The 26,363-nt window shown below is 59.0% G+C and overlaps 11 protein-coding genes across 11 annotated transcripts; 3 read left to right on the top strand and 8 right to left on the bottom strand.

Annotated features, from left to right (window-relative positions):
* Positions 1 to 93: 93 nt before the first annotated feature.
* Positions 94 to 1,792, top strand: EHS24_001349 (uncharacterized protein; the record flags this gene model as incomplete). Its single annotated transcript, XM_028617149.1, has 3 exons — positions 94 to 237; positions 573 to 705; positions 756 to 1,792. 3 exons carry the CDS (start codon positions 94 to 96, stop codon positions 1,790 to 1,792), a joined length of 1,314 nt encoding a protein of 437 aa, XP_028474456.1.
* A 658-nt stretch (positions 1,793 to 2,450) lies between these two features.
* On the top strand, positions 2,451 to 3,795 carry EHS24_001348 (uncharacterized protein; the record flags this gene model as incomplete). The annotated part of the gene is made up of 2 exons (XM_028617148.1): positions 2,451 to 2,704; positions 2,985 to 3,795. The coding sequence occupies 2 exons, from the start codon at positions 2,451 to 2,453 to the stop codon at positions 3,793 to 3,795; spliced, it is 1,065 nt and encodes a 354-aa protein (XP_028474455.1).
* Positions 3,796 to 4,037: 242 nt separating this feature from the next.
* Positions 4,038 to 7,134, bottom strand: EHS24_001347 (uncharacterized protein; the record flags this gene model as incomplete). The annotated part of the gene is made up of 5 exons (XM_028617147.1): positions 4,038 to 4,214; positions 4,275 to 5,622; positions 5,674 to 6,085; positions 6,141 to 6,344; positions 6,819 to 7,134. 5 exons carry the CDS (start codon positions 7,132 to 7,134, stop codon positions 4,038 to 4,040), a joined length of 2,457 nt encoding a protein of 818 aa, XP_028474454.1.
* Positions 7,135 to 8,291: 1,157 nt separating this feature from the next.
* EHS24_001346 (uncharacterized protein) lies at positions 8,292 to 9,323 on the bottom strand (the record flags this gene model as incomplete). The annotated part of the gene is made up of 1 exon (XM_028617146.1): positions 8,292 to 9,323. The coding sequence occupies one exon, from the start codon at positions 9,321 to 9,323 to the stop codon at positions 8,292 to 8,294; it is 1,032 nt and encodes a 343-aa protein (XP_028474453.1).
* A 232-nt stretch (positions 9,324 to 9,555) lies between these two features.
* EHS24_001345 (uncharacterized protein) lies at positions 9,556 to 10,382 on the bottom strand (the record flags this gene model as incomplete). Its single annotated transcript, XM_028617145.1, has 3 exons — positions 9,556 to 10,062; positions 10,112 to 10,297; positions 10,353 to 10,382. 3 exons carry the CDS (start codon positions 10,380 to 10,382, stop codon positions 9,556 to 9,558), a joined length of 723 nt encoding a protein of 240 aa, XP_028474452.1.
* A 529-nt stretch (positions 10,383 to 10,911) lies between these two features.
* On the bottom strand, positions 10,912 to 12,276 carry EHS24_001344 (uncharacterized protein; the record flags this gene model as incomplete). The annotated part of the gene is made up of 2 exons (XM_028617144.1): positions 10,912 to 11,829; positions 11,884 to 12,276. The coding sequence occupies 2 exons, from the start codon at positions 12,274 to 12,276 to the stop codon at positions 10,912 to 10,914; spliced, it is 1,311 nt and encodes a 436-aa protein (XP_028474451.1).
* A 1,572-nt stretch (positions 12,277 to 13,848) lies between these two features.
* On the bottom strand, positions 13,849 to 14,879 carry EHS24_001343 (uncharacterized protein; the record flags this gene model as incomplete). Its single annotated transcript, XM_028617143.1, has 4 exons — positions 13,849 to 14,250; positions 14,317 to 14,383; positions 14,470 to 14,765; positions 14,847 to 14,879. The coding sequence occupies 4 exons, from the start codon at positions 14,877 to 14,879 to the stop codon at positions 13,849 to 13,851; spliced, it is 798 nt and encodes a 265-aa protein (XP_028474450.1).
* Positions 14,880 to 15,254: 375 nt separating this feature from the next.
* EHS24_001342 (uncharacterized protein) lies at positions 15,255 to 17,715 on the bottom strand (the record flags this gene model as incomplete). The annotated part of the gene is made up of 8 exons (XM_028617142.1): positions 15,255 to 15,490; positions 15,535 to 15,706; positions 15,754 to 15,881; positions 15,918 to 16,338; positions 16,377 to 16,602; positions 16,688 to 16,854; positions 17,065 to 17,144; positions 17,574 to 17,715. 8 exons carry the CDS (start codon positions 17,713 to 17,715, stop codon positions 15,255 to 15,257), a joined length of 1,572 nt encoding a protein of 523 aa, XP_028474449.1.
* A 907-nt stretch (positions 17,716 to 18,622) lies between these two features.
* EHS24_001341 (uncharacterized protein) lies at positions 18,623 to 21,281 on the bottom strand (the record flags this gene model as incomplete). Its single annotated transcript, XM_028617141.1, has 4 exons — positions 18,623 to 19,962; positions 20,005 to 20,384; positions 20,447 to 20,622; positions 20,976 to 21,281. The coding sequence occupies 4 exons, from the start codon at positions 21,279 to 21,281 to the stop codon at positions 18,623 to 18,625; spliced, it is 2,202 nt and encodes a 733-aa protein (XP_028474448.1).
* A 225-nt stretch (positions 21,282 to 21,506) lies between these two features.
* Positions 21,507 to 23,807, bottom strand: TAH18 (NAPDH-dependent diflavin reductase; the record flags this gene model as incomplete). Its single annotated transcript, XM_028617140.1, has 7 exons — positions 21,507 to 21,654; positions 21,789 to 21,961; positions 22,018 to 22,178; positions 22,225 to 22,653; positions 22,694 to 23,136; positions 23,174 to 23,318; positions 23,477 to 23,807. 7 exons carry the CDS (start codon positions 23,805 to 23,807, stop codon positions 21,507 to 21,509), a joined length of 1,830 nt encoding a protein of 609 aa, XP_028474447.1.
* Positions 23,808 to 24,058: 251 nt separating this feature from the next.
* Positions 24,059 to 26,095, top strand: EHS24_001339 (uncharacterized protein; the record flags this gene model as incomplete). The annotated part of the gene is made up of 12 exons (XM_028617139.1): positions 24,059 to 24,114; positions 24,176 to 24,181; positions 24,239 to 24,259; positions 24,306 to 24,455; positions 24,528 to 24,659; positions 24,750 to 24,950; positions 25,031 to 25,239; positions 25,278 to 25,359; positions 25,394 to 25,444; positions 25,481 to 25,765; positions 25,818 to 25,937; positions 25,993 to 26,095. 12 exons carry the CDS (start codon positions 24,059 to 24,061, stop codon positions 26,093 to 26,095), a joined length of 1,416 nt encoding a protein of 471 aa, XP_028474446.1.
* Between the last annotated feature and the right edge of the window lie 268 nt (positions 26,096 to 26,363).

Raw genomic sequence — 26,363 nt, 5'->3', positions numbered from 1 at the left:
CAGTCAAGATACAGCCCCGCCCCCAGTCCCTTCGCTTTTTTTCCCTGTTGGTTCTAGCCTAGACACAAGAGAAGCAGCAGCGTCCGTCCCACCATGCGTATCACCCGTGCCCAGTTTGACGGCCTCGACAAGTACAAGTACTCTGGTATCGACAAGAGCGTGCTCTCGCGCCACGTCCTGACCCCGTACTGGAACCTGCTCGTCAAGGCCTTTCCCCGGTGGCTCGCGCCCAACGCGGTGCGTATTGATGCTCGTTTACAGAGAGATGGGAGAGGATACGGGAGAGGATACGGATGTGGCAGAGCGGACTGCCACCATGCCATCGCGTGCTGTCGCCGCTGGCTGCTGGGTGTCGGCCGACGGTGTGCTGCGCCGGCGCGGCGGCGGCGGCCGGCTGTTCACCCTACCGCAGCCGATGGGGCCCGCAACCCCCCGCAAGCGGCTCGCGGCTTGGTACTTGCCATCGGCGGCAGTCTTGCTCCCCTCTGCCTCTGCCTCTGGCCTTGCCATTGCCTGTTGTCGTCGTCGCCGTGACACCTTTGCTGGAACGCTGTACTGATGCTTCTTCCCAGATTACGTTTATCGGCCTGTGCTTCGTCTTCTCCAATGTCGCCACCCTCCTGTACTACGACATTGACTACACCGGCACGGCCCTCCCGCCATGGGTGTACATGACGTGGTCGTTTGGCCTGTTTGCGTACCAGAGTACGTGCAGCTGGCGCTTGTGCACCGATGACACCAAAGCTGACCGGCAGGCATGGATGCCATTGACGGCAAGCAGGCTCGTCGCCTCGGCATGGGTTCGGCCCTGGGCGAGATGTTTGACCACGGCTGCGACGCGATCAACACCACCCTCGAGGTGATTCTCGCGTGCCACGCTCTGGGTCTCACCAACTCGTGGTGGGCGGTGGCGTCGCAGACTGCGTCGCTGCTCAACTTTTACTCGTCGACTTGGGAAGAGTACCACACGGGAACGCTGTACCTCTCGGCGTTTTCCGGTCCGGTCGAGGGCATCATCCTCATCGTGTGCATCTACGCCATCACCGCGTTCCACCCCATGGGCTCGGCGTTCTGGGCCCAGCCGCTCGTCTCGCTCATCCCCGGCGGTGTCGGCGTCAAGGTCGCCGAGGTCATTGACTCGACTATCGGTCTTCCCTCGGCGTACACCTTGTCGACGCTGCCCATCAACGTTGCGTTCATGGTCTTTGGCGCGTTTGGCACTTGCGCCAACATGGTCAACTCGTACTACAACGTCATTGCCGCCCGCCACCGCGACAAGAAGCCCATCCTCTCGCCGCTCCTCGGCCTCCTGCCGTTTGGCGTCCACACCCTCATCCTCGTGGCATGGCTGCACTCGTCGATCCGCGGCGGCGTCGAACTCGTCCACGACGCCCGTCTCCTCCCCTTCCTCCTGTACTGGGGCATGGCCGCAGCGTACCAGGTCTCGCAGCTCATCCTCGCCCACGTCACAAAGTCGCCCTTCCCGTACTGGAACGGCATGATGGTCTACTCGCTCTTTGGCGCCGTCGACGCCAACGCCCAGTGGCTGTTTGACCGCGAGCCCATGGTCCAGTCGTCGCCCACGGCCGCCACCGTGTTCATCTGGATGTCCTTTATGATCGCCCTGTTCAACTACATTCGCTTCGCCCGCGAGGTCATCTGGCAGATCTGCGACTACACGGGTATCGCGTGCTTTACCGTCCGCAAAAAGGACCCCCAGGGCCAGTGGGTCGAGGACGAGGACACTGCTCGTGCTCTGAAAGCATCCATTGTGCACAAGAAGAACAACTAGGCCGGCCACGACGGACGAGGATGTCGTGGCGGCGCAGCCGGGCTTGGGCTCCGGCTTTGGCGTCTGGCGAAATGGGTTCTCGAGCCTAGCCCACACACCAGTACCCGGAGGAGGGTGGGTGAACCACGAGACCCGACCACCTAGACTTGGCGTGGCGTGGCGAGGCGAGGCGCGAGGCGAATGTGCAGGCGGTGTTCGCGTACGAAAGTAATGCTCTGTCTCTCTCTCTCTCTCCATACCAAGTTACCATGAGGACTACCCCGCGAGGATAGACGAGGAGACAGGCTCGTATCTATAGCTGCTATAGTGGATAATTCATTGCTCCTCCCCCCGCCGTCCGTCCAGATACCCCGCATAGCGACGCAACTGTATGCATCTCGGAGCTTTGACAAATGGCTCTCGAGCGTCGAAATTCTAAATGGATTAGAAAGTCAAATGTAAATGCGGGCTAAATGACACATTGACGTGTCATTTATCGCGGCCAAGTCTCCCGTATCACCGCCCGTTCCAAAAGTTGCAGCCAGGAAGTGGAGGCTCGGAAATCTTGCAACGGACAACGAGCGACGGGCCTGTATTGATTGCTGTAACAACACCTGTTCACGGCGACGCGAACAACCCCCCACCACTCCTCTCTTTCTCCCACACTCCCACCCCCACCATGCCCCCCGCCGCCAAGAGGACCAAAAAGGCCGCCGCTGCGGCCGCCCCCATCGACGCCGCGCCCGCCGGCTCGCTCCCGGCCGACTTCAAGCCCGCGCAGGCCAAGCAGGCCGTCACTTCGTTGTTGGCCTACCACGCCAAGGTCACCAAGGAGCGCGAGGAGACCGAGCTCATGCCCCGCGAGGAGCACGTCTGGCTCACTGTCAACACCAAGACTGGAAGCACGCACAAGAAGCTGATGCCTGTCAAGATGTGAGTGGCAACGGGAGCGTGACCGTGGGCGTTGGCGTGAGCGCACGCGACCGAGAGACGAAGGACCATGCTGGCGAGTTGAGCGTAGGGGAGATGGGAGGATGTTGGGCGGACGTCTCTGGGTCGGGAGGATACTGGATCGGCTGTAACTTCTTGGTTTGTGCAGCTGAACAGCCCCCCTGGCCGTCTTCATCCTCCAACTCATCGCCATGCTCTGAGCTCGCAAACAGCTTGCCTCATGCCTCAAGCTACCTCTATCCAATGCTGACATGCCCCCCAGCCAGCTCCCCAACGCTCCTCTCCCCCCTCCCCCCGCCACCTCGGTCTGCCTGATCTCCAAGGACCCCCAGCGCGAGTACAAGGACCTGCTCGAGGCGCAGGGTGTCAAGTTCATCTCGCGCGTCGTCGGCGTCGACAAGCTCAAGGGCAAGTTTAAGCCGTTCGAGCCCCGCCGCCAGCTGCGCAACGAGCACGAGCTGTTCCTGTGCGACGACCGCGTACTCCCACTCATGCCCAAGCTGCTCGGCAAGATGTTCTTTGACGTCAAGAAGCAGCCCATCCCCGTCAACCTCCTGCGCAAGGACCTCAAGGCCGAGCTCGCCCGCGCCATCAACAGCACCTACTTCCACCCCTCGACGGGTACCTCGCACTCGATCAGGATAGCCACTCCGGGCACGACCACGGCCGAGCAGACGCTCGCAAACTTGCTCGCGGCGGTGCCTGCGGCCGTCGGCCAGATCCCCGGTGGATGGGACAATGTCCTCAGCGTCGGCATCAAGACCAGCTCGTCGGTCCTCCTGCCCGTGTGGAACGCCAAGCTCGACGGCCGTTTCGCTGCCGCTGGTGCCGCTGAGGGCGACGTCGCGATGGAGGTCGTGGAGGAGGTCAAGGAGGTCAAGAAGGCTGCCCCGGCCAAGAAGACTGTGGACAAGGCCCCCGTCAAGGCCGCCGCGGCCGCCGCCGAGACGCCCAAGAAGAAGTCGTCGACAATCGGTTCCGGCGCCGTCAGCAAGCCCAAGAAGGAGGCTGTTGGCAAGAAGCCCGCCGCCAAGGGCAAGGCGGCCCCCAAGGCCAAGAAGGCCGCCAAGTAGAGTAGGATAGGATTATACCCTCGTACCGATCGTCTTGTCTGGGTCTGGGTCTAGATGTACCATGCATATACCATTCTTCGCACGCAGAGAAGGTTGACATGTCTGTTGGGTCCTTGTATCTGCTGGAGGAAGATGGAAAGAAAGTAGAGTTGCATCGAAAACGCCGACTTGCTTGGATGCCTGCTCGTCCTCACAGACGCACGTTGCGCCACAAATCACTACATGCTACATCATGGCCACACTCAATCCAGGTCCACCATCCTGTCGTCGTCGTCTTCCTCCACCTCCTCGGCGCTTGGCGCAGGCGCACGCACAGGCGCAGGAGGAACAACGACGTTCGAGTAACGCTTCGGCCCCGCCGGCCGTCCAAGTTTGAGTGGCCGCCCCGACGCCTCGCTCAGAGCCTTGATAGACGCGAGCTGGAGAACACCAGTGTCAATACCCTGCCCCACTTTCGGCCCTACTGCGCTTGTACTCACTCGCTTATCTGGATCCTCGTTGCGGCGCCCACTGGGGTCGAACCCAATCGACTCGATCATGGCAGCCGTGAACGCGCTTGGCGGACGCTGCTTCGTCTCGTCGCGCTCCTTGGGGCGCACTTTGCCGAGCGCAAAGAGGTACTTTGCGCCCACACTACCGTTGTCGCCGCTCCTGTCAAACAGGCGTTGGAGGGCCGCGTCGCCGTCTGCGAGCTCTTGCTGGCGCTTGCGTTTCTGCGCCTGGGACCGGCCGACCTTTTCGGCGAGGTGCGAGTCTCCGGGAGCGCCGTGGCCGGCGGGTGCGTCGCCGGTGCGTGCCACGCCCCTGCCGACAATATACGTCGCGCCGCCGCCGCCATTCTCGGATCCACGGGGGGCAGCGCGGCCACCGCTGGATGGCAGCAGGCCGCGTTTCAGGCGCGGGTTGTAGCTGTCATAGTCGCCTGGAGCGCCGCCGCCGCCGCCGCCACTAGAGCCTGCTGGGCGGCCAGTGCCGCCCGTCCTCCCGGCGGTCAACTCGTACGAGGTGGTCGCAGAGGCAAACTCGGCGCGGGTGGCACGACCGCGCTTGACGGCCGCGTGGACGTGATACTCGCACACGGTGCCAAGACGCATGTCGACCCAGGACCGGCAGCGCTTTCCGTCCTTTTGGATCGCGGTGCAGACGCCGAGATCCATCGCGTGGCCGATGAGGGATACCGAGTCGGCCGAGGTCGGGTTGAGCGCCAGCGGGAGGGTGAGCGGGTGCGGTGCGCCGCCGCCAGTCTTGAGCGGACGGAGGACACGCGGGTTGAGCAGCGCGACGACGCTGCCCACGGCCAAGTTGCACCACTTTTCATACGCGCCGCCCGATCCACCGCGGTACTCGCGGACCACGCCGCCCTGGCCGTCGTCCTTGCGAACGATGGCGTCCGACTCAAAGAGGAGGAGCTGGAGGTACGCGTCGCCGCCGACTGACGCCGCGCCGAGAGACTTGTTGCGCGGCGGGAGGGCCACGAGCTTGAGGTTGATGTACTTGCGAGGCGGCCGCTTCTTCTTGTTCTCGTATTTGCCCTTGCCCTTGCCCTTACCCTTTCCAAACGCCTTGGTCTTGGCTTTGGGCGGACCGTCGCCTTCTTCATCCTCCTCTTCCTCGTCGTCGTCGTCGCTAGCCGCATCACGGCTGCCGCTCACGCGAATGTCTCCACGCTCAGCCACGACGGCAATAGTGACAAAGTCGCCGTCCACGGGAATGTCATATGTCGCGCCATCACGCGACAGCCGCGCGAGGGAATACAGCTGCGGTGGTTTGAGAAAGTAGCGTCCGTACAGGTGGTCCTGCACCTCGTCGTGTGGGAGAACGCGTTTGCTGAGGACAGGGTCAGCGGGTAAAACTGGGCGCAAAACGTCAGTTACCCACGAGAGACGGATACCCGAGTTGGGCTCCAGCGAGCGCCACTCCTCTTCGCCTTCTGGATCCAACCCAAACTCGCCAGGGCCAATCTTGAGCTCGTGTTCGACAGCAAGGTCGGCGTCGCGTTCTCGTCCGTCGCGGACCACCTCCAGGTCATCATCGGCAGCCTTGCCCTTGCCCTTATCCTTGGAACGGTCTGCAAACGACGTTGTGCGGTCTGGAAGGGAAGGGAGGTTGGCTGGCTGCTTGGTTCGGCGCTTGGCCAGCGCTTCAGAGAGGGACGAGGCGCGCGGAGGAGGAGCAAACGCGTGCTGCGGGGCAGGTTGCACGGAGGGGCGAGCTCGGCTGGGCCCAGGTTGCGGCCGACCAAAGTTGGGCTGGACGGGACGCTCTGGAAGTGGGGCAGGCTTCGGCGTGACTGCAGAATGTCAGCGCTGCTGTCTCGTGCACTCGAGTCAGCAACGTCAACATACCCTTTGTCGGCGTGTTGGCGACCAACACCTCTGCGGCCTTGCGTTGCTGCTCGCGCGCGACAATCGCTTGTCTCTCGACAATCGCCCGCTTCTTCGCCTGAAGGGCCGCAATCTGCGCGTCGAGGTCGGCCGTGTCGGCCATGGTGTTTGTGATGAAGTGGACGAAAAACGCGTCGAGGTTGTTGTTGGCGGGTGCGAAATCAACTGGTCGCGTCTGAAAGCCGTGCCTGGAATTCGATCCCCTTTCGGTGGCAAAACGTCGAGTGGCAAAAGCGGATGCGGTGAGCCATTGATTGACCTTCATCTGCACAGCACCAGTCGCAACTCATCAGCGAGTTCTCAGAACGATCATGCACACGGAGCTTCATAGTTATCACTTAACAGTCTAATGATGCCGCTCATCTCCCCCCTGCCATTAGCGCACCCTCGCTCGCGATGGCGGCGCAGGCAGGCTTCGCCTCGGGTGGCGTAACTTGTACGGTCTGCCACAAGTCAGTACCGGGACAATCACGGCCGCGGTCACGTACACTTCACTGTCAGGCTCCGGCTGCATATCCACCAAGACAGGACCTGTGACATCGGAGGCCCCAACGAGGGGAGTCGCCGTTGTGGGACTGCACGTAGAGGATAAAGCAGCAGACTCCATGTCCGCATCCCCGTCGCCACCGCCGTGCTCACCCTCCACGCCTTCAGGCGTGATCGACCTCATCCGCTTCAGCCTCCCATCGTACCAGGGAGTAGTCAGGGGGAAGTGATCCAGCAACGGGTGTGGGTGCGGGTTTGTGGGGGTAGGACTTGGCGGAGCTACAAAGTCGCCAAAGTCGAGGTCGGGGAAGGACGGACTGCACTCCCGCGGCGTGTCGATACCGAGGACCGCGGCGCGGTACGCAGTCATGTTCATCTCATACTCCGTTTCCCAGTCGACAGCCTCAATAAGGGCTGGAGGCGGCGGTGGAGGTGCAGTGAGGGCCTCGAAGAGGGGATAATCGCGCATCCTCGTCGCGGGTGCATATTCCACATATCTCCAGTCTGTAATACGTCCGTGATCCGCGCGTTCGTCCCAGGTGTTACCCAGTCGTGGAAGCCGTGTATGGTAAGGCTGGTGTGTTTGCGACGTCCAAGTGTTCCGATGAATAGCTGCGCTCAGCAACTCGTCGATCTCATGGTCACTGATAAAGGGGAGGGCAGGGCCAGACTGCTGTCGGTCGAGTGGAATGTACGTGCTGCCGCTGTAACGAGGGGGCAGGACTTCGCTGGCTCTTAGAGGTTCACCTGGAGTTTTGCTTTGAGATGGGGGAGCAAGACGTCCGAGAGCTGCGGCGACAAGATTAGACTGCTCGAGACTGAGCGTGCTCGCAGCCAATGTCTGATTCACTCTCAGCTTGGCCTCAACACAGTCTCCTGCCTCACACTTGACCGGCTGTGGTACCACATCAGGTGCAGGATGACTGGGTGCTACATTGGGTGGTCCAATTTCCCCGATGGGAGGAACAACGTTTGGGCCCAAGTCCTCAGGTGCTACGTCGGAGCCAGCCGCCCCGTCGCGGTGGTCAGCGTCCTGGGAGCCCGTATGCGAGTAGGGGGTGTTGACAGTGGTGTCTGTATATTCAGAGCCTTCAGTTAACCCGTACTCGTTTGTGTGGAGGGTACTGGTGTCGCTTGCCGGGGATGCGTTGGACATGTTGCTGTGACGTAGGTTGTCAGTTGCGATGTTAAAGACTAAGTGGTTAAGTATAGGCATTCGTCGGTATCCCCCCTCCTATGACACAGAGGCCGGGGGACTGGAGAAAGGGGCCTGGGTTAATGGGTTACACTAAGCTACGTATCACGTTGAATGGACACCGGTCGTCAGATCAGGAAAAGGGCGAATAAGGCGGCCAGGCCCGCTGATTATGTGCGTTTATTCCATGTATTTTCCGCAATTTTTGCAAGTTCGCCTGGCATCGACGTTTCTGGGCCATACAACAAGCATGGGTGAAACCGTTCGACCCCTTTAAGATGTTTCCAATGACCTCATCACAGCCATGTTTGGCATCGACTCTGATGGTGGATTCCTGACTGGTCCGCTGAGGAATGCGAGACGTCCTCGTCAAGGGGTGATGGGTCTTAGATCACCACATGTCCCAGCCTGGGCCGCATACACTGCATAGATCACAATGCCATAACATGGCCAAAGATATCTTCACCGACCTGACGACGGTATTCCTCAAGCGATATGAACCGAATCTTCGACATGATGCTTTGATACTTGGGCTGGTCGGAGGCGCATAAGATGAAATCAATGAAGTCGTCCTGGACCGTGTCGAGTGGCGTGTCACCAGGAGCCAGCCAGCTCCGGCTCCATTTGGTATTATAATAATGAGAGTGGTTGTCATTGGCGACCCAGCCAGGTTTCCAACATTCGCTGTTGACGATGGTCCACATCCGCTTGTTGTTGGTGACGACTTTGTGGTAGCGGATGATTTGCTGAGCTATGCCATTGAGCCGGGGCGTTTTGACTCCAGACAAGATTCGGCTGCCGTTCCATCGTTCGTTTTGAGGCGGGGGGCACCGACAGGGTTGTGTGGAAGGAGAGCAAAAGAACACCACCTCGCTGTCCCAATCAAACCGAAGGCCCACGAGGGGCTGGCCCTTGGGCACGTGTCTTTGGCAGACATTGATCTTGACCACCTGAGTGTGCGCGGTGAGAAGGGGAGTGTGCCCTTGTCCCCACCACTCCCTGTAGACCATATCTGGCTGTCTCGGTGCATCGCCCTTGAGAAGATAGACTGGTGCCGCAATGGCGAGTTTCCAGTTGACGTCCGTAAACTGGCGCAAGACATCCACGTTGCGGAATCGATCCGCCAAATGTTGCAGCTGCGCCAAGGAATACCCTTCTGGAGTGCCAACAAGGTCCAGGACTCGAGTTTTGTCGAGGAACCGAGGTTGAAGGAGTCGCTTCGGCACGCGGGAACCGTCGAGGAACAGTATCCCTTCACTACCAATGAGTAGGTGTCGGACCAACACCTCGTCCGCTTGATGGCGGAACTGTCTGGAGACTTGGCGAAGAGCGAGGAGAGTGTCGTTGGGTGAGTGGTGAAAGATAGTGGTGAAGATGTGTGGGTGGCTCGAAATGTGGAGTGGAAACATGGTTTCGGTCTTGGGCGGAGGGACGCGAGTTGAGGACAAAGTCAAACTGGCCATGGTGTTGTCGATATCGTGTTGATGGTGCCGTTTGGACCGCATGGTAAACTGAAATGAAAAGTTGCACCACAGGGCGACTGTGATGAGAAGAGTGCAACAGGGGACTGCGTCCGACATCTATTTGCATATGCTGATGTTAAATGGTTGATGCAAGCTCCGCCGCATCCGGAAGCCGGCGCTAACCGCATTCGCACTATGGAGGGTTTTACTCCATTTTCGTCCGTTTCGTGTTTTAGAAGATGTTGGCAGAGATCCACGGTCCTCCAATATCAGCAAAGAGCATGGAGAAGACCATTCCAGCCACTCCTGACAGTCCGCTAAACCCGAGGAGAGCACAAGACTCCCAGCGACTCTCCGGCTTGCGTTCAAAGCCCTCCCTTGTGGGTTCACTATTCCGGCTCGAGGTATGAATCGGCCGCTTGGAGGGTCCCATGGTGGTCACCCTGGGCTTCGACATCACAGACTTTCCAGTTGAGATGCTGACACCGGTGCGGAGTGCAGGCACCCTCACGACTGAAACCACCTTTACACGGGCGCTAGGCAACGAGATGGCGCTGGACAATGGAGTCTGAGCCAGGTGAGATGAAGCCAAGCCTGCCAACCGGATATGTTCCAGCACGGCGGTACGCTTTGGATACGTCATGGTGCAGAGCGCGCCATAGCGAATGCACGCACCCAAGCGGTCCTGTACTCCAAGCATCGAGTACTCCGACCGTGGCAGAGGGTTGGTGGCGAGAGACTGAGCGGAGGTCAGCTTTGTGTGTACTGTAAGCTCCAGCGCCACCCACCTTGAGAACTGGAAGCAGCTTTGCGAAGTAATCTTCCGCGTCACTTCCCTGGGGTGAGGCTGCGGAGATATGCTTCTTGTTCAGTTGGCCGTCAATCAGCTTGGCGCTTGCAGCGAGCAAGAGCTCCGCCTCACGGAGGGTGTGCTGGTTAACAGGGCGAACGGCGGCTTGAATGGACGGGCGTGCCTTTGGTCAGCAGAGGTCATTGGTAAAGTCGGCATACCTGGGTGGAAAGGCGTACCCTGGAGGTGAGGCGAGCAGGAAACGTCATGTCTAGCTTGGGAGTGCTTTGTCGGTTGAAACTTGGGTGTCAAAGGAGATGATAAGTGTCATGAATGACGCCAACCACGTCCTTTTAATCGGGGAGCTGCCTTCACAAGCCATTCACTGCGGCTGACACGGTGGGACGGAATGTCGTTGCTGATGTCACAGGACGAAACAATCACCATCGACTCCAGGTCTCTGCCATCAGAGTGATGACAAGTCATCGCCCACTATCCATCTCGTCAGGCAACGTCATTGTACTTACAGCTCGTACATCGCTTGTGAAGCTCATGACTCACCACCCGTGAGTTGGGCCCAGTTTGTCCTCACCCCACGCAAAGCTGGGCTCGAGCTTGAAGGTCTGGATCACCCAGAGTATCCCAACATCTTTGAGATGTGTGAGACGAGGTCTGGGATCGTTTGACACATGTTCTGATACAGTGCAGCGAGTCACTGAGAATAGATTCATTCATGTTCATTGTTCACAGCCGTTTCTATGTAGCCACGCCGGGTGGCTAAAATCGCCATCGATCAGCTTACGCATACAGCCCAGGCATCATGGTCCGAAACGACCGGGTGCAAAGGACAGCACGAGCAGTGCGAAGTGTAAAGTTGCTGGCGGCGCCATAACCCCAGCCGAAACCGCAAACAGCGCCAATGACTCCGCCAAAGATTCCGGTCCAGAAGCGCATGTTGGTCTCCTGTCTCATGAGCTCATCGCGGCGAGCTCGCTTGGCCTCCTTGGTCAACTGACGAAGAACCTTCTTGCCGGCACGAATGACCTCACCAGTGCTCGAGGAAACCGATGGAGCCGTCCAGGAAGAGTTGCCGTTGTAGAGAGTTGAGTCGCTGGAGTCGGACTTCATGATGCTAGCGGAATCGCTGCTGGTGACCGAGTGAGCACTTGCCTTGATGTCGGAGACTTTGGCGGGGGTGACCTTGGCATGGGAGACCTTGGCCGGAGAGACCTTGGCGTGGTATACGCTGGGTTCCTCCTTTTCCTCAGCAGGAGACTCGGACTGGGAGTCTGACCAGTTGTCAAGAGGGCGGTGCTTCTCACCTTCCGAGCCAGAGGACGGCGAGTCAGAGGACGGCTGTGACGACAGAGTTTCGGGGTAGGGCACCAACTCCTCTTCAATGGCCAGGAGCTCGTCCTCAAACGAGACTTGCTCTTCCGGGTGACTCTTGTCCGACTCTACAACCATGGAAGCCTCGGCCTCCTCACGCTCGTCTTCCTGGACGCGGGCCAGATTCTGGCCAAACAAAATGTTTGGCTTGCTGTTGATATCGGCCCACTTGAGCTCCACGCCGACGATCCCACTCCCCTCCAGCCCATGGACAAACAGGTCCACATCAGTGCGAGACTTGCCCTCCTCAAAGTCGGTGGGCAGGCTTAGGTCGACGACGACTTGGGCTGTGAGGTTGGGGGAGAGGGTTTCTTGAGTCCCTTGAGCCTGAGCTCGACCTGCCAGTGTCAGCCTTGTAACCTTGACACTCCAACCACTCACTGAGGCCACAATGATCTGGAAAACTGCCTCGTTGAGTGTGGCGGTCGGGATGAGGATGCCGTGGGAGGAGGCAATGTCCAGGAGCTTGGCGACACACTCGGGAACCTTGATGTCGATGTTGGAAGTGTACATGCGTGAACCCAGAACCTCAGTCTCGGTTAAGACTGGCATCAACGACACCGACGATTTAGGCGTAGTGGGCTCCACAACAATGGTCCTCGCGGGGTAGGTATCGTGTTGCGCGACATCATAACCCGGGACGGCAGCATCCGAGCCGGCACGGCTAAGGGTGTGGCGAGTGGCATGACCCTCGCGCGCTCCCCGATGGGTTGGGGTCGGGGTCAAGGGAGGGGTGTTGATGGCAAGCCTGTTCCGCTTGGGGGAGATACGCATTGTGGGAGGAGTTGCGCGAGGCAAGAGTGTGGAGGTGTGAGGAGCCATCGCTAAGTTCTATGGGATGGTGTTGTAGAGTTGTTGGGTGGTCCTTTGACGGATGGCATGTTCCACCCTTATAGTGTCATGCTGAGGGTGGCGATATGATCAGCCGAACCACATGTTCCCTGTGAATGAATCACCAACCCCGTGCAACGATGTCAGAGGACCCCGTTTGGGTGGGTGATGAAAGTGATGGCACAGGGTCCGTGTGGCAGAGTGAGTACAGTCTGTGATGGGGTTGAAACTAGAGGATCAGAGGACTTGAAACGGTTGATGGACCACAATCAGGCCTGCAACGGGCAGTCATCAGTATAGAAAAGTAGCAGAGCATCACTAAGGCGATGCGATGCATTATTGGCTCTCTGATCCGAAGGTCGCCGAGTGTCATGTTTGCAGCGAACAATACAGTGGGCCACGAACACGACACACCCTTCCGCATTCTCCTGTGTACCTCGCCATCACCCACGTCCCCAGATATCTGAGTTGGCTTTGGAGGCGATGAAGCTCCTGTTGATGAGAGTGACACCAGAGCCCCACTCTGCCCCGCAGGTCACACATACTCATCGAGAGGTATTGTTCACTTCACCGGAGAACTCGGCCTTCTTGCCAGTTACGCGAAGGACTCTGTGACGGCCGAAGGATTTCGGTGCGGCCACGTATGGAGTGAAGCTAGGGCATTCACGATAACACGCATGTGTGCTAGATGTACGTAGGATGTCCATGTGACTGGAAGAGTTTCGTCGGGTGGAGACTGGGGAGGAAATAGGATTAAAACAGCCTAAATTCAAGTGTTAACGTGTCTGTGTTATCGCGTACTGAAGCAGAAGATCTGTTGTACTGGTCATCGGCTACGGTTAGCGCATGTAGGCCTTGGACGGGTCGCTCGTATCTCGAGGTACCGCCCTTGCGAGTGTCTCATGTGCGGCCATGATCCACCGTGGCCCAGACTTCGCTGCCTATGGGCCTGCCGGGGAGCTGAACGTTGTGTACGTGAACCATGTTGTGGGCCAAGGTGATAGGGGATGATACGGGTGTTCACCAAGGGATCTCTGTACGTTGTCCGCCGCCGAGTTGGGTCTGTGCAATCGTCCCTCTCCGGCTATAGTCTGTTGGGTCTTGATCAACATGTCGGAGAATGAACACGTCAGATGCGACGAGGGGAATGATTCTGCAAACCGTCAGCGCGAGGTGATAGTGACAGCCCGGGAGCGACACATTGGTATTATAGGTGCTGGTCACACTCAAGCGGTCGCGGTTTTGGTGTCTTTTTGGATGTTGCACGCGAGCAGGTTCAGTGGATGAGTTGCTCCAGTGCTGACATGTATTGTACATGCATACGTGGCGTCTGCCAATACTGTCGACACGAACATTCGCACACTCGCACACGAAATATATGAGGCAAGAGAGGAAGGAAGCCGGATCCTCAGACACACTATTACGCTCCCTCATGGCTGGCTTACAACGACCCCGCGCTTCGCGTCAACCAACATTACTGCGAGTAACGGGGACTCGAGCAGTCGTGAGCACCTTCTAGGCGGCATCACCGTTGGCGAGCTCGTCGACCTCGACCTCGGCCTCGGGCTCCTTGGCGGCCGCCTTGCGCTTCTTCGCGGGCGGCTTGTCGGCCTTGGGCTCCTTGACCTTCTTCTCCTTAGGAGGCGCCTTCTCCTTCTTCTCCTTGGGCGGCGCCTTCTCCTTCTTCGCCTTGGGCTCCTTGGGCTCCTTGGGCTCCTTGGGCTCCTTAACCTTCTTCTCCTTGGCGGGGGCCTTCTCTTTGGCGGGGGCCTTCTCCTTGACGGGCTTGTCAGCCTTGTCGACCTTTGCCTTTTTGGCAGGCTTGGGCTTGTCGGCGTCTTCAGTGTCGACGTCTTCGGCGACAGCCTTGGACTTCTTGGCCTTGCCGCTACCCTTGACAGTGACGTTGACGGTGATCTGGAGACGAGATCAGCACCAGTTCAACGTGGAAGCATCCCCGCATCCAGGATGGATTTGACTTACCACGACATCGGCCTCGTCGTCGCCAGCCGGGACGCGCGCGTTCTTGGTTCCGTGCCAACCGTAGCTACTGAAATCCAGGGGTCAACAAACAATGTCTAAGGCGACGGAATGACGCGTCGCGTCATTGATCGTGGATTGCCCGAACAGACTCACCCAGTCGCCATTTCCTTGGGGGCAGCGGTAAAGTCGTGGCCACCGACGGTGATGGAGATCGGGGCCGCAGCGGCCAGGAAGGCAGCGGCCGCCTCATGGCCCTCCTCAACGGTGGCCGCGTCCTTGACCTTGGTTGCGGTCGATTTGGCCTTGGGTTCCTTCTTCTCAGCAACGGCCTTGGGCTCAGCCTTGGCTTTAGCAGCGGCCTTTTTGGGAGCTGCAGCTGCTGCCTTGACGACCTTGGGCTCGGCAGTGGTGCTCTTAGCCGTCTTCTTCTTGCTGGCGGTGGTGTCTTTCTGATGGGATGGGTGAGCCATGGCCAGGGGCAAGGGTTGTTTAGGGAAGGGAGCGGGATGCCCGGAATCAACAACACATACCTCCTGCTTATCGGCGGCCTTGGCGCGTGCCATTGTACAAGTAGACGAGGGGTGTAACGGGGTGGGTGGATGTGCTTGCTGGCTACCTGTGGTGGTAGAGGGCAGATGGATGGGGATGATGGAGAAGCAAGAAGGAGATGCAATGTTTGTGTCGTTGTTGATCACCAGCGGTGGGTGGACAAGTCAGCGGCCCATGCGCGCCGGTCGGGTGGCGCAATATTCCCCCCTCCCTCCCAATCCTCCTTGACCCACCGGCCGACAGCCCGACCCCCCACGCCATTGTCATAAACACAAAAATATCATTGTACTGTATACATGCTGGAATCGCACTCGCCAGCACTCTAGCGATACAGATGTGGAGTCAATGCATGGGCGGAATGGATGCCAGTGCACTCTCACATGTCAGGCTCAATGGGCAAAGACTGCGGGCCCACGGGAGACGCGGTCCGGAGGCAGCAGCAGAGAACACAGGGCGGTGCCGATGTAAACAGCCGTCGCGGTGATGAGTGGCAACTCGGGCTTGACGGCCAGCAGGAATCCAGCAATCACTGGAGCGACGACACCTGCTAGACGTGATAGGGCCGCCGAGGTACCACAGGCTGTGCCGCGGATGCTGGTTCCAAAGGTTTCCGGAGTCATGCCGTCTGCTCAGTCAGCCGCTGCAAAACAATGGCGAGGAAATACGCACAGAGAACCGCGTACATGGCAGTGCCAGTGAGCGAGACAAACATGGAGCTCACAATCACCGCATTGTTGGACCGCACTCTGATGAAGACAAACATGCACAGACCAGTCGCCACTGTGCACAGTGCAAGGCTCTGGCGACGACCCAGCTTTGTCTGAATCATCCAGGCGCCAATCTGGACCGTTAGCAGTGACCGCGGTCAAACGCATTAAAGCTACTCACAATTGACCCAGGACAGCCTGCAACAGAGTACAGGACCACATCCTTGAGCGCGCCGTGGATGGCGTCGTCACTCTCGCCCTGGCGGCTCTCAAGAATAGCAGGCAGCCACACGTTGAACATGGTATACGCTGCGTGTCAGGCCAAACAAGGGACGGCTTGCTCACCAAATGCCATGGCACCCCAGATAATCCACATGAGAATGACGGTCCTTCGCCACTTGGGCGAGAAGAGTCTGCCCATCTGCGCCTTCCAGCTGTGGAACCACGCCCACTTAGATTTGGGACCGTGGCGGCCAGGAAGGTGATGACGGTGAGGAGAGCGACCGTGAGGTGAACGGGGGGTAATAGGAGATGTGGGGCTTTCGGGCATGAGGGTACGCTGCTCCTCGTCGATGATGACACTCGAGTCACCAGCCAGGAGCTGTGGACGCACGTCGACCGGCTCAATGGTCATGGACTCGTCGTTGAAGGTGGCAATGGAACGCAGGACGACTACAGCCTCGTTTGACCGTCCGTTGGCCACGAGGAAGCGTGGGGACTCGTGCAGACGGAGAACGATGAATCGGGCAAGGGCACAAAGAAGGTTCTGCGAGTCAATTTTCAATTCCAACAGATGCAACTCACAATGCTCCCCAAAGCCAGTAGCACATGCCTCCACCCATTGTTTGCTCCTCCATCAATATCGCAACCTTCAAATGTCTTGCAGCTCTTCTTTGGCAAGAGGGCGAATCCTGTTGTGGCTGAGAGCACAGCGCCAAATGAGAAGAAGACGGAAAGGAGCGTGAGCAGGTACTGCTTCGAGTGGGGAAGGTTCTCAAGGAAAAGCGTGCCATCTGTTGGCATTGAACCGCTGGAGAGGTTAGTTACATGTCCTTTATACTCTGGCCGAGGTATGGGTGTAATGTGACCCTCTCAGACAGCCGTGGTACACTCACCCGACAGCGGTTCCAAGGCAGAAGAGCCACGTGCAGAGGACCCAGAAGTTTGGAGAAAAGCTCGCAGCAATGCCAAAGATGGCGGTCAGGAGAAGCGTCGAGTGGAAGGGGAGCGCACGACCGACCAGGTCCGACACCACACCCCAGCCAACTGCACCGACCATCATCTGTGGACCTGTCAGCCTTGCCTTTAAACTTTGCAAATTGGACGTGGAGCGGCTCCCAAACATGTAGACGCAGAACACAGCTGAGACAGACCGCTCCAGTGTGGTTCAACATGACGTGATATGATTGCCGAGAAGCTCAGCTGCGTATCGCCCTCAACGTCATGGCGCCATGCGCATCTGCTTTGCCGCTCAGCTGTTCAGTAGACTCACGCCTGCCATAGTGCTTGCGCTGAGCACACCAACGACCTCGCTTCCCAAGTTCCAATGTACTTGCACACGAGGAAGAATGACTGCAATGCACGCGAGTGCACTGTTATCCGACATCCAGCCGCAGCCGCATAGCGCAAAGAGGCGCCACTGATATGCGCCTGCAGGGGGGACAGCAGGGACGAGGTCGAGGACGAACAATGCGGCGAGAAGGGGCAGAGTGTGTAGGGAATGGACCGGGATATGGTTTGAGGGTGGCCGCCGAGGTTGAGGACAGAAGAAGGAGCGTGTCAGTACGTTCAGACGGATAGTGAGGAGGGCAGGACGGAGGGGCCGGAATACAACATGCCAGCAGCGGCGAGGCGGGCCACATGTCACAAGACAGCCTGCCTCAGCTGAGCTCGAAGACCGGCCAAGAGACGCGCAGCGCGTGCATGACGGGGTCACAAAGTGCGTATGCTGTGACGCGGCGCGACCGTGGACGGCAACTGTTCCTTCGTCTCGTGACTCACCAAACCCAAGCTTCTCGAGTGTCTCCTCGAGTCCGCGCTCGGCCTCGTCGCCTTGGGACGAAGTGATGCTGTCCTCGTCCTCGCTGCTGCGCGGGGAATCCAAGTTTGGACTTGTAACCAGAGTAAGGTCTCGGGGCACCATGTTGGAGTGTGGAGGATGATGAGAGGGTTGGAGAGAGGAGTGAAAAGGAGATGCGCTGTTGCATACGGAGTCGCTGTCGTCTCTCTCAAAGACGTGTTACAGGCACCACCCCGATCCTAAAACGTCAGCGGCGCAGCAGGGGGGTTTGGCAGCAAGGACCCCAGAATACCGGGATTAACATTGATTAGCGACCAATTAGAGATGCGTCCTAACATGTCAACATTCGGAAGCAACGGGGATTTACAATATCTGTTCCAATTCCTATATGGACCTTATCGCCAACTGAATTTAAATGATGGCGTCGTCGGCGCTATCGGTGACCTGAAAGTGGGTTGGGCACTGACATGGGGCGGCGACATGCTGGTGGCCAGTGACGCCTTGCTGGTGGACAGCGGGGCCACTCTCATATGCGGTTGGATTGGACGTCGCTCGTTGCATCGTTTGGAAATGACAGCAGCAATTCGGCGACGATCGCTCTGGCCGTCCTTCCCCTGGATAACGCACTATCGCGCCGATTTCTTCGACCATCGGTCCGATTGCTGTCATAGTGTGTTTCTTCGGCCCTCGAAAAACACACTACGCGAGGAAAATAATATTAATAATGCCTGCACGGGATCTATGGAACCGATTTACGAGAGGGGCTGCCCAGCCAATGCATCCTGTAGAGGCCGGATGTACTTGTCTTTTTTCACCGTCTCGGCAACCACGCACGCACTTTAGCTCTGGCTCCAGTCCTCTCATAACCGTGTCAGTCGACACAACCATGCATGGGATTACAACATGTACACATACGCCTAAAGAGACACGAGGCTCTCGGGCTGAGGTAATTAATATGGTTTCTCGATGGCTCGTGTTTTCATGATTCGTGGTTCCCGTGTATTTCGTCTCAGAAACGCAAAACGTCAACCTAGTCGACATACTCCTCATCCTCATCATCACCAAGCACGCCGACACTGCGAATCTCGCCGCCGGGGGTGTACAGGACCGTAGCGTTTGCAGCTCCGTCCTCGAGGTATCCCTCGACGAGGTGGAAGATGTCCGAGTGGGACTGGCTGCGGGTACGGGTGCTTGGTGTCGTGGGGTGCGACCCGATAGATGGCGCACGGAGGCGACGACGAACGCTCGGTGATGGAGAGGTGGGGTTGCTTGGGAGACCTCCAGCGGGTGAGACGGGGGAGGAAGACATGTGGAGCGCAAGGTTGGCGTGTGTGCGACGACGGCGGAGCGACGCGCGCGGGGAAGGAAGACCGCTGGGGTCGTCGGGTGATACGGTTGTAGAGTGCAAGGGCGTAGTCGTGTTGGCGCGGCGCATGGGAGGACGCGGGCTCGGGGAGTGAAGCGAAGCGTCCTGCTCCAACGCCGACTGCACATGAATGGCAGATGCGCGGCGTGGGTCGACTGAGGATGGCAGAACCGTGGCGCCTGGCGGCAACGAGTCGACATCGATACTGGGGGCGCTCGTACGGGGTGTGCGGGTGCCAGCGACAGCAGCGACAGACTCGAGAGTCGCACTGGGGGAAGGCGCAGGCGAAGGACGCAATGTCTGCTCGCCATCCTCAGGCGCGTCATGTTCAGCCGCCCACTGGTCGTTCTCCTCAGCTGCCGCCTCCATCTCGGCAAACTGACGCTGCTCCCACTCGATGCGCGGAAGAGTCTGGCGAACCCAACGTCCAATGCTGTTGATAGCCGCATGTGTAGCGGGCAGCCAGGTGAACATTTGGAACACGTGGACCATGTCTTCGTACAGCTCGTGGGTGACGGGCACGCCGGCGAGGGTGGCCTTGTGAGCGAGAAGCGTGATCTCGTCACGGAGGACCTCCGAGTCGCCGGACTGAATCAGGAGTGGCGGCAGGTTCGACAAGTCACCAAAGAGTGGTGAGGCGTATGGGTGGGTCAAGTACGCCGCGATGCCCTTAGGACCGAGGTAGCAGCCAACGGGGTTGAGGTGGTCTTCCGCGTGAGGAACACAGATGACATCGTATTCACTGTTCTCATCCCAAGATCCGCACGACATGGTGAGATCGACCCAAGGTGACATGAGACAGGCACCAGCGGGCATGGGGTAACCATTGTCGCGGAGGTACATCATGAGGGCGAGACACAGACCTCCACCGGCCGAGTCGCCCATGACGATAATGTTCTCCGGCGGGATGGAGAGGGGAGGAGCGAGGAGGCGGAGATAACCCTGGACTACGTCGAGGAGAGGCAGCGGAAACGTAAACTCTGGGGCGAGGCGGTAGGTAATCGCTGAGAGGTGAGCAAAGACTGGCGCCTAAACGTAACACCTACCAAAGACCCTCGCGTTGCAAGCCTTGCTGATACCAATCGTCACGAGGCGGTGGGTAGCGGCGTTGCCCACATAGTACGCGCCGCCATGGACATAGTAGATGACACGTTCACGACGGCCGGTAGTCGTGGCAGCCTCAACCTCGAGCTCGGGTTCGGGCGTCGAGCGCCCCTGTTCGACCGACATGCCCCTCACGCTCGCCATGGGGCTCGACATAGCGGACGCGTCGTCACGGAGCCGGGACGGGCCTGCATGAGTGCGACGGCGCATCTCACCATGCCAACGCGCGCGGCGCTCGGACTTGAGACGCTTCCACACATCGTTGCCGACAACCCACTCTCCTGTGAGCTCGCGCGTGCCTGTCTCTTGAATATCCCATTCACTGTTGCCTGTTAGATCCCGCTGCTGTCTCCTCAGGCTGTTGTTGATAGCAACTGTACTCACCGTAAGAATCCCCTACACGCGTCCGCGGGCTTGCGCTTGGGGACGAGGAATGTGATGGGTGTCACAACCGCGTCCGCGGGGAGCGGGATAAAGTATGTGATGGAAATGAGATGGCGGAGGAGGACAATGTCTGCAAAGTCGGTGTAATTGCCGACGTTTCGCATAAAGGATGTGATCTGCCATCGTTAACCAACACGTTTTGACGGTCTGGAGCGATGTGCACCGGCTATGACGTGCGGAGCTGAGCACCCAAAGTAGACGATCGCCGCCAGGCCGTAGCGAGGCGCGGACGACGTCGTCACGTTGAGAAGCAACGGCGAAGACCGTTGGCAGCGTGTCGCGGCGTCACCGGACCTGGCTTGTCGGCCAATGCCGGACAGGTGCACGGACGCGGTCATCCTCCCAGCCCATGCCGCCGCCTTGGCGCTCAATAGGAAGTGATGAGGTGGTGACATGCCGCTCGTCGCCGCCGCGCACGTATGCCAGCATCGTCCTTTGCGCGGCCCAGTGCGGCCAGTACAGTACTCACAAGTGTCATGCGGTAGCCCCACGACGGGCGCTGAGGACCGAAGAGGAGGTGCTTCAAAAGTGACCAGACAATGTGGAGGCCCTTGGCCATGGAAAACTGGGCGAACGCGATCCATGTCGAGAGAGTCCAGAGGAGAGGGGACGCCGATGTCGGGGGTGCCGAGCGCTGGGTCGTGTTGGTCCCGAAGCGACTGCTGGGGGGTAATGGGCTGGGGGAACGGAGGGGATGTGTCGACGTGTACGATTTGAGAAGGTGCGCGAGCCGGCCAGTGTGCGGCGCGGTGTCCGCGTGCAGTGTCGACGACATGACAGCAGTGCACGGGGCCGGTGCGCGGCGGAGTGTCCGCGACCGGTGGCAAGTGGTGGACGGCGACTGAGTGACAGGAAGTTGAAGAGACAAGACACAGCGGAAAGAAGAATGAATGGAGGTGGAATGGGCGAGTCCGGAGAGATGCGTTGCCGATGCCGGGAATGACAACGATTCATTGTTTCTCGCTCGGGGTTCAAGATGCGGCTCAAATACATATTCTGTCTACCAACTCTCCTCCCCGCCACGTCCGTCGTCAAACATCGTCTCAACGTACGATGCACTCTCCTCCGGAGTCATGGTACCAGAGCCCTCTATGCTGATTGCCCATGCCAGTGCTTCACGAACCTCTCGGGGCATCGCGTTGGAAGACCTGTGCCCGGTTAGCCTCGCTCCGGTGCTCAAGCAAAACCCTAAACGCAAACTTGTGCCCTCTCCTTTGCGACTCTGCCACAACAACACCATTGTAGTTGCGCCCAGCATGCAGTGCAAAACAAAAGGACTTACCCGCAGACATAAATGTGCCCCCTGCGACGTACGATCCAGTCGTTTAGCCTGGCTGCATCCTCGCGCAGCAAGTGCTGAACGTAAACCTTCTCCGGCCTATCGCGGCTTGGGGCGATCCGGACGTGTGCGCCCTCTGCCCGATGCTTCTCCCAGTCCTCCTTGAAGTAGAGGTCCTGGTTGACAGAGCGGCAGCCAAAGTACAATGCAGTGTCTGACGTCAGCAAAGGACAATACTGTCGAGCTCACCCTGTGCTGCGCCCTGTGCGACTCGGGCTTCCAGGAAAGCTCGCATAGGCGCCACGCCGGTGCCGGGGCCAACAAGGATAACCGGTGTCCCCTTGTCGGGCAGTTCCAGCGTTGGGGGAAGGATTTCGTATGGAATCCGTGTACCTGCGAGTTTGTCAGCCGTGTCCCACCAGAGCCCCGCAAAACTCACCTTCAGGCATGGTGCTGAACCACGACGAGCACAGGCCTCGACGCGGGATAGAGAGGTTGGTCTTGTATTCGACGAGTGCCACGAGGAGCTGGATCTCGCCCGGGTGTGCATCCGAGTCGCTCGCGATGGAGAACTGTCGCCTACGCAGAGGGGGGAGCGCCTCAAGAATGTAAGCAAGAGGCATCTTGGTGGCGCGGAAGTCCGCCAGTGTCTCCACGATGGTGCGCTTCGGGCGCGTGGCATAGTCGTGGATCTCATCGGGATCCGCAATGAACTCTTCCAGTCTCTCCTCCTCGCGCTCGTCGTTTGAGAAGCGTCCCAGCCACTCGAACAGCGACTTGCGCGGTGGGCAGCGCAGGTCAAGGTGGTATGTCAGAAGGATGCGGAGGGTCGTGGGGCCGCGGGGAAGGTGAGGTGGGAGAGGCTGGTCTGGAGAGAGTTAGTGACATATGGCACACAGAATACGCACCTGGGATGGTTGACCTTATCACAATTGGCCTGTCAGCTTCGGCCTGGAGATCATTCATCTCCAAAAACGTGTCCACTTCTTCGGCCGAGCAGCGAGGGTGAATGGCACAGACAGATCCGGGAGGGTAGCTCTCATGGCCATCGAGCTCGAGGTCCAGCTCCCGCACATCTTGGAACCATCCTGAAGCAGTGACGCGCTCATTCTTCGTAAGGGTTGCCATCTTCCACCCCTTGGGAGCATACACGTCCGGGACTTGGCTGGATGATGAACCGTTCAACGAGAGCTTGGCAAGGTCATCGGCTGGGTCGGCGGGGACGGGGTCCAGAGCATAGATGGGATCAGGAAGAGCATTCCAAGGCAGAGCTGGGGCCGAGGGGCCGGGGAGGTAGGGAACAAAAGTGTCGAGTGCTTGCTTGAGCCATGGAACAAAGGTCTGCTCCACACTGGAATGTTAGCAAAGCAGAGGGATCCTTAACATACCCATCCGGAGCACGCTCGTCGCCCCACCCAGGTTCGCACAGAGCGTGCGCTCCTAGGCTGTGCATACGGCGCACGAGCATCTTTCCCGCAAAGCAGTAACGCTCGTAGGAGCTATCGCCAAGACCAAAGAGGGCATAGTGGACGTCTGCGGTGTGTCAGCGTATGTCGAACCAAACAATCAGGACGCGTGTCTTCCTTCCTCGCCGTCCTCGCCTTCCTCCACCGTCTCACCCCCGTCCTTCCAAGCCTCCTCCGTCTGGACTAGCCCCACCACGAGCCCTCCAGGTTTCAACATGCACTCACCGTCGAGAATGTCCTCTGGAAGTCCCTTGCGGATGAGCTTGCCCCACAGGCCGCGCATAGCGGGAGGTGGGTCGCCGCGTCCATGTGTGCTGGTCACGAGGATAAGGAGCGGCTCATGAGGGAGGTCCACGACATCGTACTCGTCCATGCTCACGCACACCGCGCGGCGATGGGCGGCACGGAACGCGCGCGCGATGCGCTCGGCAATGTCTTGTGCGTTGCCCGTCTCGGATGCGTACAAGACGAGCACATGCTGCGGCTCGACGGCGGAGACTATCGAGTGCGCGGAAGGCGTGGGCGAGGGCGCGCGGAGGGCGCCTGGTGTCGCCATGTCGGGTGCGCGTGCTGGACTGAGGACGAAGCGCGAGACAGGTATAGGAAGGTGGAATGGAAATGCTGACTTGGCCGGATCGCTGTGGAATTCGACTCGGCCGTCGCCGCCCCGCCGTCCGATGTCAGCGACAACGCGGGGCACCGAATCTCGGCGCCGAACCAACAGCCGCGCCCAGCCGCCGGCATGGCTGTCACGTTCTTCCTCTTCAACAGCACACCCTCCTTGCTCCACAGTATCCCAGTTCCAACATGGTCCAGCTCTTCAAGCCTGCCCACGGGCGCTACACTCCGCGCGACAAGGACAGGTGAGCGTGAAGATGTTCAACCGTTGCAGCTCGCTCTAACGAACCCATACTGACGTCCCAGCTTCTCGTGAGTGCAGCTACTACGTGCCCCTCCGCCAAGCTGCTCGACTTTACTGACTGGCAGGTACACCACTGTTACTCACAGGTACGTGCTAATGTGGAAAATTCTGACCGTGCAAGCTAATGGCCAGGTGGCCCGTGATCATCACCAACATCGTGTCGACCGTCAGCTCCGAGAACCACAAGCTTGCCAACGATGACCCCCGTCTCGCCGAAGGAAAGGCCATCATCTCGGAACTCAGCGCGCTTAAGCACCAAATGGGACGCAACAGCGTGTTGCAGTGAGTATCTATGGTACAAAGTGCTCTACAAAATGCCCGAGGCGCGACCCTCTTGGCAGCTCACCTTTGAAGCGAAGCTGACTTCAGGCCCATCCAGGACGACGGCGGCGGCAACCTCGCCTGCTACAACGATGAGCTGGCGGCTACCCCTGAGGAAGAGAAGAGGTGGTTTACCGCCAACTGGCTCTTTGCCGAGTGTTACCTGTGAGTAGAATGTTTTTCTAATCTGTTGCCAACCGCTGGCTGCGTCGTTCGTGTGTCGTAGCCAGACTCCGCACTGATACAATCCTCCAGGTACCGCGTCCTTCGCTCGCTCTTTGCCCGTACGCAGCACTGGGCCGACTACGACCCCTTCTTTGAATCCAAGGCCGAGACCTACAAGTCCAGCTCGACCGCCATTGTTCACTTGGCGGAGGCTCTCAATGCAATGGTCACCGACGAGCGCCTCCAGGACGGGTGGGAGAAGGAGGGAAGCAGGCTGGAGATTGCCTTCTGGTGAGTCCTCGACAAGCTACGCCATCCCTCCCACCATAGCTTGCACACAGATAGTGATAGCCGGATTACTGACACTGCAGGGAGATGATCCAGGCCGCGCTCTGGGGCAACGCCACGGACCTCTCGCTCCTTGTGGACCTTAAGTACGAGGACCTCCAAAAGCTCCAGGCGGTCGGCAAGGCGGCTCAGGCGGCTCAGGCGGCCAAGGTGCTGCGTGACGACCTGCCCAAGGTCTGGGCTCTCCTCAAAACTGTCAAGGACGGCCAGGTCGATATTGTGCTTGACAACGGTGGGTCGCATGTGAATGCGGGGGAGCTGATCCATCAGCCGGTTTTGAGCTGTATACCGATCTGGTGTTTGCCGACTTCCTCATCTCGTGTACGCCGTTCGTCAACAAGGTCGTCTTCCAGTAGGTCCTACATTCTGGTGTGCGCTGACAGCAGCCCCAAGACGGTTCCTTGGTTCGTCTCGGACGTCCTGCCCTATGACTTTGGGTGGGTGATATTCCCTGGTGCGGACTGACCCAGCAGATGGGCGATTGACTCGCTCCTTGACACGTCCTTCTTCGCCAGCCACGCTCAGTTGAAGGACGGTGACACCGACTCGCTCACTACCCTCGCGCAGCGCTGGAAGGCACACGTCGCCGAGGGCCGCTTCCATCTCTCGGTCCCCGTCGACACCAAGATGGGTGCCGACGTCCCCGCTGCCAACTTCTGGTGCACGCAGTTTGCGTACCAGGACCTGCCTGCCGTCGACCCCGAACTCCTCGCCGCCCTCCAGAAGTCGGACCTCGTCGTGTTCAAGGGTGACCTGAAGTGAGAACAGAAGATAAAGCGGCGTCAACAATCAGTGGTGGCTGACAGATAGCTACCGCAAACTGATCGGCGACGCCAAGTGGCCCACGACGACGCCGTTCGAGGAGGCCATCGGCCCATTGAATGGCAAGATCAACCTCGTGTCGCTCCGGACGAACAAGGCCGACACTATGTGAGTACAAGCCCAGACCCACCCACGACCGGCCATACGCTGACAACCACCACAGCTGTGGTCTTCCTGAGGGTACCGAGGAGCGACTGGACGCCGAGGACAAGACGTGGCGCATCTCGGGGAAGTACGCCATCGTGTCGTTTGCCGCGCGCGCGTAACCGTACCCGAGTCCTACACGGCGGCCGGTGACCAACGAGTGGGGTGGCGCTCTGGCTCATGGGCCCATGGGGGAACCGAAGGACCTAGGCTGGACTTGCTTGTCGGCATTGGCGCGAAAAGCGGCACAAGCTAGCTTGGTCTGGCTAAGGACGGTGACACAGAGCTATAGATGACGAGAGACGGCGATCACACAACATCGAACAACAGGCCCAAGGAACCGACTACTGGATCACAGCATGCGGACATTTATTGGTACATTGGTGGTAG

Source organism: Apiotrichum porosum, assembly GCF_003942205.1.
Source record: "Apiotrichum porosum strain DSM 27194 chromosome Unknown scaffold_10, whole genome shotgun sequence".
NCBI lineage: Eukaryota > Fungi > Basidiomycota > Tremellomycetes > Trichosporonales > Trichosporonaceae > Apiotrichum > Apiotrichum porosum.
This window is presented reverse-complemented; position numbering and strand designations above follow the sequence as displayed.